This window comes from Cornus florida, unplaced genomic scaffold (assembly GCF_030987335.1).
Source record: "Cornus florida cultivar Cherokee Brave unplaced genomic scaffold, ASM3098733v1 CherokeeBrave_3.0.0_Hap2_Chr11, whole genome shotgun sequence".
Classification (NCBI taxonomy): domain Eukaryota; kingdom Viridiplantae; phylum Streptophyta; class Magnoliopsida; order Cornales; family Cornaceae; genus Cornus; species Cornus florida.
Window position 1 is genome coordinate 131277602 of NW_026775581.1, and position 10056 is coordinate 131287657.

General features: G+C 35.1%; 1 protein-coding gene across 1 annotated transcript; it reads left to right on the forward strand.

The window, feature by feature from the left end:
• Positions 1 to 1728: 1728 nt before the first annotated feature.
• LOC132284228 (protein C2-DOMAIN ABA-RELATED 4-like) lies at positions 1729 to 6275 on the forward strand. The gene is made up of 3 exons (XM_059786310.1): positions 1729 to 2111; positions 5559 to 5654; positions 5867 to 6275. Exons 1-3 carry the CDS (start codon positions 2001 to 2003, stop codon positions 6155 to 6157), a joined length of 498 nt encoding a protein of 165 aa, XP_059642293.1. The 5' UTR covers positions 1729 to 2000; the 3' UTR covers positions 6158 to 6275.
• The last annotated feature ends 3781 nt before the right edge of the window (positions 6276 to 10056 follow it).

Consider the following 10056-nt stretch of genomic DNA (forward strand, 5'->3'; position numbering starts at 1 on the left):
TTCATGTAATCAACACGTGATCAGACTATGTCTTCACGTGCTCCTCCATAGCTCCACTTTGAACGAGGATCTATTTATAGTTTCACTTCAATCTCTTCATAACTCCACCTTAAATAGAGCACTATGATGAAATTGAGAAACACTCTAACAATCTCTACCTTTTTTTCAAACTTCATCATTCTCTTTCTTGTCGTTCTTCGCTGCGCCACCATACTTATCTATTTTTAGCAAATTCCAAGTTCAAATAATTAAACTTAGAATCTACATACTTTCACATCACCAAATTGAACTCTTCTTGCTTTTGGGATAAAGGTTGATACTCTTACAATTGTCAAGGCTTCTTCTTTCTCTTGTTGTTCTTGATTATTCATTCTAGTAGATCTCGAAATAGGCTTCTATTCCGTCTTTATAATTGTTCCACCTAATATAGCATTTCATAACAAAATATAGAGATTGTTGACCTTTTTTCTCAAAAACATGACATGTGACCCTCTTCTAATCTTCATCACTCCATTCTTCACTTCACACCAGCAACCTTTGGAATCCAATGCTCCCACAAATATCACATTCCTTCTAACATATATTTGTTAGAATTCTTACCAAATCATTCGTTGTCTTGATTTTAATTATTCCAATTCCCATAACATCGCAAGAAACATTATTTCTCATAAATACCTTACCACCTATAGGTTTGTAAGTAGCATACCATTCTTATGAGGACACACGTCAAAGGAACAAAGCATAATCAAATATCCATTCTTTAGTTTCTCCCTTATTATCAATGATTGATAAAGCGTCATCATTATCACTATATTCTTTGATATCTTTAGACACAACAACAGCAGCGGATGCACTATTCTTTGTTTCTGGACAATAGCACTAAATTTGTCAATTTCTTCCACACTTGCAGTATTTTTTCTCTGACAATGGCACAAGGTTTCTTGAAACTCTAAATTTCTTCTTCTCTTGAGCAATAAGAACTTGAGCCTGAGTATCACGACTCTTTTCATCATTTAACTTGTTCTGCTGAGATAATATCTCTCTCATAAAACAAAGTATTGAATAAATGTTTATGGGTAGAGCGTATTGACGTTAACAAAATAATTATTTTATCTTCATCAGTTAACTTGACATCAATATTAGACATATCACAAATAATTTTGTTGAACTCACCAAGATGTTCTTGTATGCTTACCCGATCTTTTCTCCTAAAAGAATTCAACTCTTGCTTAATACCAATCGGTTGGTGAGATTCTTGCCTATATATAAATTTTCCAGCTTCTTCCAAGTCCGCTCCTAAATATTCTTTTATCACATCATACATAATATTATATACCAACGTCAATCGAATCGCATTGATTGCTTACCCAAAACATCTCCCATCTTTTCTGATTGCTTACCCAAAACATCTCCTAGACCACAATGAATCAGTAAATCTCGCATCCGAACTCGCCAAAGACTGAAGTTTTTTCTTCCATCAAACTTCTCAATCAAACTTCTCAACCATGTAATCCATATGTAATACTTGCTGTCATAGCTCTAATATTAATTGTTAAGGTTTCACACATACAATTGACAAATATAACAAATAAAAAATACACACAAAAGCAAAAAACACAAAATTTATGTGGTTGGAATTGCCCTCACTGAAATTATTAAAAACCCCCCTCTATATAAATTACCCAAAACAACCCCCCAAAGAAGTTTTTTTTTTGAACTCTGCTCTTCATACCTCCACCTCAAACAGAGCAACATGAAATTTAGAGAGACTTTAACATACTACTTCATCTAAATGCTCCACTTACTGTGGCCGCGTGATTTGTTGGTACAAAAAGTAAAAACAACAAAAGAGGTCAGAATCGTCAGACCAAGGAATCAAAACCACTTTCTCTGCTTCAAAAGTCTCCCTCATAATCAAACCAATTCTCTTTCATCCATTCATTTTAAGTCTCTCAGCAAGCAACAAGTTGAACTTGTCCAACACGCCCATCCTAATTCAGATGGAAAATTCGTTGGGTCTTCTCAGAATTCACGTCCACAGAGGCGTAAACCTTGCTGTCAGAGATTCAACAAGCAGCGATCCTTACCTTGTGGTCCGAATGGGCAAACAGGTCAATCTTTTTTACTCTTTGATTCAATTTCAACCCTTTCCATGGGGTGGGTTTGCTGCTTTAATTGGTTGCTTTTGATGCAAAATTTGATATTACAGTAATTGATTAGTTGGTGTTCAAGTTTTTTCAATCCCGCGGTAAGGGGTTATGATTCTTGATAGCCTTACTCTTTACACACTATATATATATATATATATATATATATATATATGCCTATTATTGTTATAAACCTGTAGAGTTATGGTTTGAGTAAAACTATTTGTGATTTTGTTCCAATACTATTTTTATTTATTTATTTCTTTTGATCTTCTCTTCTTTCCTGGGACTTTATGTTCCCAAATTTTTTGGTTGTCTTTACCAGTTGAGAAATGAGTAATATTATAATATATGTTACCTTGTCTTGTATATGTATAAGTTCAATCAGAGGGTGAAGCTTGATTTTCATGATTTGTTATAATTATTTTTTCAACATTATTGTCCTCTAGCCGGGAAAGTCTATAGGTATTCCGCTGGATCATGCATTACGTGGGCCCATATTCATATCCAACGGCGGGGAGACGTAAGGATATGGTTTCGGCGGTATTTTAGAATTTTTTCCTCTTGCTCTGTTTTGAGGAGTTCTCTTGTACTAGGTATTATTTTGGAGTCTCTCTCATGAAAGAGCTTTTTGTTAATGATCTTTATATATTTATAATTAGGGGGCTAAAAGTGCAAATATGACCCTACAACACCCCTAAAGTATCAATGTGTGCAAAATAAGTTCCACCTGACACATTTAAGGTAGACTTTGTCCAAATCAACCTTAGGGAAACAATTTACACATTATTTAAAAAAAATAATCATTTTATGAAATGACGAAAAAGGATAATACCCAGGTAAAACAACTCTAAGGTGGGGGTAATTGAACAACCATATATATATATTTTTTTCAATATAATTTGCACACTCATTTGTTGTTATGCAATGAATTATATATATATATTTGTGAAAAATTTAAGGAGTAGAGGGCAGTGACGCGAGTTTTTTAGTAAAAAATAATCACCTATTTGTTGCTATGTACAAAATTATATATATATATATATATGTAATGAATAAGTATCATTAATTTAATTTTTTAATTATATATTTAATAAAAAATTATAGCTATATTATTTTTTTTTTATAATTATAAAAAGAATTGAGATTTTCATTTCATATGATATACTACACATTAGTCTAACAACTGTGAGAACAAATATATTTTTTTTGAGATGTTTTTTTTATATCTCCATTTGACTAGTAAAAGAAATATATTAAAACATTCTAACTTATTAGTGGTGTTAAGTTGTAGGAAATGTAAAACGTAAATTCAAAAAGTGATAATATAGAAAGATAATAAATTGTTAGGGAAATTATATAGAGAGAAAATTTTATTTTTTGTAAAGGTGAGAGAAAATTCTTAAAAGTGGGTTAAATATAGTTAATGTGCACATAATATCCCTTTGCTATAAGATTATTAGCATATACTCACCTTCCAAAATTTTCGGAAAAGTAAAAGGACAAAACGAATATTATAAAATTACTTTATGTTAATTTTTTGCAAAAAATGATTTGATGGATGTTTCTGCTCAATTTTTAAAGAATAAAAGGGTTAATAATACACTTTTTTTAAAATAAGAGCCAAAGTTGTATGCCAATTATACTCTAGTGCTACGTTTGGTGTGCAGGAATGGAATGGAATGGAATGCAAGTGGGAATGGAATGGAATGAGAATGGGAATGGAATGGAATGGTCATTCTCTTTATATTGTTTGGTTGTAAATATGAAATGTGTAGGAATGGAATGATAATAACCATTCTAGTGTTTGGTTGGATCAATTTAAAATTTAGAATGGAATAATAAATTTTAAATTAAATTCTCCAAATTATCTCTCTTAGTAACAAATAAATTAAATTAACAAAATGACATTTTCTAATAATTTTTTTAAAATAAATGGTGGTAGTGGTGATGGTGGACGGTGGTGGTGGAGGTGGCGGTGTTTAAAGGCGGCGGTGTTGGCAATGGTGGAAGGCGGCGGCAGTGACGGTGGCAGTAGGGTGGTGGCAGCGATGGAAAGAGATAGTGGTGTAGGTAATGGTGGTGGAAGCTAATGTAAGTGACTGTGGCGGTGGTGGTGGAAGGTAGTGGAGGTGACAGTGGTTGGTGGTGGTAGTGGTGGAAGGTGGTGACGATGGTGGTGGTGGAAGGTGGAGGCGGTGGTGGTGGAAGGCTATGGTAGTAGCGGTGGTGGTGGAGGAAAGCGATGGGGGTGGTGGTGGTGGAAGGCGATGGCGATGGCGATGGCGATGGCGACGGCGACAGTGATGATAGAAGGCGGTGGTGGAAGACAATGGTGGTGGTGAAAGGCGTTGGTGAAAGGCAGTGGCGGAAGATGGTAGTGGTGGTGAAAGGCGGTGGCGGTAGTGGTGATGGTGGAAGGTGGTAGTGGAAGGAGGTGGCAGTGGTGGTGGAAGGTGGTGGCAGTGGTGGTGGTGGTGGAAGGCAATGGTGGTGGAAGATGGTGGTGGTGACGGTAGCTGCAATGGAAGGCGGTGACGGTAGCTGCAATGGAAGGCGGTGGCGGTGGCGGTGGCTGTGGAAGGCAATGGTAATGGAAGGCGGCGGTGGTGGAAGGTGGTAATGGTGGTGAAAGGCGGTGGTGGAAGGTAGTGACGGTGGTGAAAGACGGTGGTGGCAGTGGTGGTGATGGAAATGAAAGGCGATGGTGGCGGTGGAAGGCGGTATTGGTGGTGGTGGAAAGGGGTGGCGGTACATGGTGGTGGTGGAAAGAGGTGGGCGATGGTGAAAGTCGGTGTCGGTGGTGGTGGTAGAAGGCGGTGGTAGTGGTGATGGTGGTGGTAAAAGGTGGAGGTGGTTGTGGTAGAAGGCAGTGGTGATTTTTTGGACTTGGAACATGAGAGTTTTTTGAGAAATTTATTTTCTTAAGAAAATTACTTGGGAATGGAATGACCATTCTATATGTTTAGTTGTGGAATGAATTTTCATTCCTGGGAATGGATTTTCATTCTTATAGAATGGCCACTCCCACTTTAAATTGCATACCAAACAATGAAATGGTTAGAATGGGCATTCCATTCCTGCACACCAAACGCAGCATAGGAGTTTTTCATGCACTTTACCCTTGCAATTAGTGTAAGGTTACAAATTTAGAAATTTTAAAATTATTTTCCATTCTGGAATTAGCCAGAAACTAACCTGTCAACGGCTTGTTTTGCCGACAGTATCATTATCTTTTTGTCTCTCGTAATTTGAAGTTGTGAAATGCTTGATTCTACTTCAAATTGTTGTATTATATGCATATCTTTGTAGGTAGTACTCGAGTTGATATTCCACTCATTTTGGATAATAATTAGAGCTTCAACTTTATTTATTTTAACCCATATTATTTTTATTTCAAATTTGATGCAGGAATTGAAGACTCCTGTAGTGAAAAAAGATGTCAATCCTGAGTGGAATGAAGATTTGACTCTCTCTGTTGCAGATCCTAATATTCCAATTACGCTTGTAAGTATTTCAGTTATTTTAAAGAGCTTGTACTGCTACTAGTTCAAAATAGGGTATACCTCACTTGATCTTGGTGCTTAATTCATGGACATGAACAACAATATGGCATTTCTTGAATGACGTTAATTTCGTTGTTGTGATTAGTAAAGATAATTCTTCAATAATTAATTCGAATAATAATTTATACACCATTTTATTCTATGTAATTGCAGTCGATTTATGACAAGGACACATTCACCTTTGATGACAAAATGGGAGATGCAGAGTTGGACATCAGACCATTCCTTGAAGCACTAAAGATGCAGTTGGGAAATGTCGCTAATGGAACCATCGTCACAAGAGTAACACCGAGCCGGGAGAATTGCTTGGCAGAAGAGAGCTGCATTGTCTGGACGGACGGCAAGGTTGTCCAGAATATGTTCGTTAGACTGCAAAATGTCGAAAGTGGCGAGATTGAACTCCAGTTGCAGTGGATAGATGTTCCTGGTTCCAGTTGTTTGTAGATCTAATATCAACTGGTCTTTGTTTATTGGTAAGCATGGTATGGTATGTAGATCTAATATCAACTGGTCTTTGTTTATTGGTAAGCATGGTATGGTATGCAGACAGGTTTGGTGTGTTTCTCTAGTTGTTATTTTGTTCAGTCATGTAGAGTATGCTTAATTCCAAGGATTGCCTCAAGTGGGTGAGTCACTTCACTCTAGTGTCTCTGAAGCGTTAGGTTTATGGTTTGACTCCTCTTTAATACAAATAATTCTTTAAGTAAGGGGTGTGTCTATCGACTAAGAAAAATAGAGTAATTATGAATTGATGTCAATCGTGTTTCAGTGTATTTGCTAATATGCGTAGAGTATTAAAGAAGATTGAATGGTGACATAGTGAATGCATGCTATATGGACTTACAAGACATGCCAAAGAAGCCATGCTTAAAAAGCAAGTGATACTAATGAACACCATTCTCATTCATTTACCATGACCATTATATTTGTTAAATTTAAGAATGAACTAGTTTAGCAGGCACTGACACGCACGGGTTGGTCCATGGAGTTGAGCCGTTAGATTGATGTTGTAGGGAGGAGGTTCCCCCTACTTCGGCACGGAAGGCGGAAAAAAAAAAAAAAAAAAAAAAAAAAAAAAAAAATTCTTGCAATGTTTGGTTGCACCGAAATGGTGATTTGGATTTAGGATTGGAATTAAATAAAATTTTGAACTAAAACTCATTCAATTTCAATTTCAAGGCATGGATTCAATACTCTCAAACGCAACATCAAAGCTCTTATACAGTTGAAGGTTTGATATATTTTTTGGTCAGTTTATGAAAAAAAAAAACTTTTTCTTGGCAGCAAGTAAGATTGAATTTTAATAACAAAATGATATTATATAAAATAAAAAATAAATAAATAAAAACAAACCAAATCAAGAGTAGTGTTATATAGTCTTATTAACAGTCTAGTCTGTTCTGAACGAAACAGAAACTCAATTTCATTTGTCTATAGAACTTACTCCCTCTAAAATTCTCGATTGGAGTGATTTATAGTAGGATTTGTTCTACTTCAAAAGAAAAAAAATTACCAGACTACAATATTTGCTGGTAGCTTGCATCAACATAGATAATAGATAATTTAAAAATTAAGCATGTAGCTGGTAGCTTGTATCAACATAGATAATAGATAATTTAAAAATTAAGCATATAAAATGTAAGGAAAAATCTCCAAAGAAAATGACCCAGTTGTCCCAAAAGACTTCGGAAAATTCCAAACTCCAGACGGAAAAGCATGCACGTGATTTTTGTCAAAGTACTTAAATAAACTATTCAAGTCAATTATAGTAATAGGTCAGGGTTTTATATACACAATTGACAAATATAACGATAAAAAATACACACATAAGTAAAAAAACAAAATTTATATAGTTTGGAAATTGTCAAGTCCATAGCCGAATAATAGCTAACTTTACTTCAAAAACTCGATTACACACTATTTTCTCTCAAACAATCTCAATTCTATCTCTTTACAATTTTCTCTCTAAACCCATATCTATTTATAAAGTTTTCAAAACCCAATTTCTTATTGAACAAATATTCTTCAACTTGTCAAAAAAAAATTACCATATCTGTCTTCAACTCTAAAATAGTGGGTAAAACTTCTTCCCAAATCTTCAGCTTTTTTCCCAAGATTTTTGCCTTCTAAAACTGATTCGGAAACTATTTATCTCAACTTCCAAAAACCCACTGTCCAATTTGAACCAGTTCAACAAGGCTCTGCCTCACTTATTTTCAATGATTGATAATGCTTCATCATTATCACTCTCTTCTTTGGTATCTTCAAACACAACAACAACAGCAGATGCACTCTTCTTTCTTTTTGGACAATACCACTGAATATGTCCATTTCTTCCACATTTGTAGCATTTTTTCTCTTACAATGGCACAAGGTTTCTTGAAACTCCAAATCTCTTATTCTCTTAAGCAATAAGAACTTGAGCCTGAGCATCACGACTTTCTTCATATATAACTTTTTATTAAAGAACAAAGCAATCTTAACTTGTTCCACCGAGATGGTATCTGTCCCATAAAGCAAAGTATTGAATAAATACTTATGGGTAGAGCGTATTGATATTAACAAAATTATTATTTTATCCTCATCAGTTAACTTTGTTGGCCTAAGGATTTTATCTAAAGGTCAATCTTATGTTTTGATGATTACAAACCATTAATAATGTTTAAGCACTAATGTTTTAATTGAGTGATATATAGTTGATCAACATTCAATCCTCAATGATGAGCTAGAAGATCCATTCCAAGCATTCCAAAGCATTCCAAACATTCAAGCAATGGATTCAAGGAAGCATCAAAGTTGCAAGAAATCAAAGAAAAACTTGGACTTCAAAGATCACACAAAGCATTTCAAAGAAAGAAAGCAAGTCTTCATCAAGCCTAAACGATCATGGTCAAAGAATGAAGAAAAGGGTAGATAGGATGGTGAGAGCTTAAGATTCAATGTCAAAGTATATTTGAATATTTTTTGAAGCTCAAAATTATAGGACCATGCATATCATATATCATTCATATGCTCCTATGACCATTAGCAATAGACTAGGAACTTCATTTATATATATTGTCATATGAAATCTTTGCTAAGAAAGAGTTAGTTCAAGTTCGATAAGCTTTGAAAGAACTCATTTTTTAAGCTAGAAATTCTAGGACCATGCACATTAATCATTATATTTATTTTGGTCTTTAAAAAGAAAAGGAAAAGGCATTGAATTAATTTTTCATCTTTAAAGCATTTGTTGCCAAAATTTGGTAAATAACTCTAGGACACAATGCACTTGAAATTTATCATCTTCGTATGTCCCTAGACTCTTAGAAACAGGCATTGAACTTAATTGAATCATTCATCAAAGTCCTAGGTGCTAGAAAGATGGATATCTCAAAAGAAGCTATTTTCAGCCTAGAAAATTTCAGACCAGCTTGCACTAAAACTGCTATAACTATTTGTGTAGTTGGAATTTTTACACAAGGCCAGTGGCATTGGAAAGCTGACTTTGAGCCCTTGAGTTTAGACTCAAATTTCACCTAAATTGGATTAAAAATGACTGAGATATGAGCTTCACAAAATACCTGATTCTGCTCTGCGAAAATTCTGACCAGGTTGCACTTAAATAGCCATAACTTTTTCTATGGTTGGAATTTTTGAGCAAGGCCGGTGGCTTTAGATAGCTGACTTCAAGACAATAAATTTAGACTCAAATTTCACCTCATTTGGAGTTTCATGGACTGAGTTATGTCTATTTGAAGTCATGCACTTTTTTCTGTCCAATTTAGCAGCAGCCTTCATAAAGCAAGAGCAGCCTCTATAAGAAATAGAGCCAGCTCTCTCAAAGACTAGAGAAGGCTCTACAAAATTAGAGACGGCTCAGGAAAGTAGAGAAGGCTTAATGAAAAACTAGAGAGGGCTCTACCAAAAAGTAGAGAAGGCTCTAAAAATCTAGAGAAGGCTCCACTTTTCCATTGAGCCGTCTCCTTTTCAGAAAAAGAGCCTGCTCCACTTTTCTAATGGAACCGCCTCCATTTGAAATTGAGCCGCCTCCACTTTTGCAAAGAGCCGGCTCCTTTGAGGGTTTTGAATTACAACGGCAATTTTTCTGCATTTATTTCCTCTAACCACTTCTAACAGCTATATTGAGCTATGAATTTCTTTATATATATAGAGGGCTTGTCTAAAAAGCATATACGATTTTAAGAGACATCATATCACATTGCAAAGAGAGAGTTTGTTCTGATATCTTCTCCTCATCTCTCTCATTCACTCATATACTACTTGAGAGAGCATTCAAGAACATTCATTCAAGTGCATCAAAGAAAGCTTTTGGCTCTACCATTATACAGAGCTTTTGTTCT

Excerpts from the sequence above, each read along its gene's own strand:
- LOC132284228 (XM_059786310.1), top strand. The coding sequence starts at position 2,001 with ATGGAAAATTCGTTGGGTCTTCTCAGAATTCACGTCCACAGAGGCGTA. Across the intron at positions 2,112-5,558 it reads TGGTCCGAATGGGCAAACAG|GAATTGAAGACTCCTGTAGT; the intron begins GTCAATCTTTTT and ends AATTTGATGCAG. Across the intron at positions 5,655-5,866 it reads CTAATATTCCAATTACGCTT|TCGATTTATGACAAGGACAC; the intron begins GTAAGTATTTCA and ends ATGTAATTGCAG.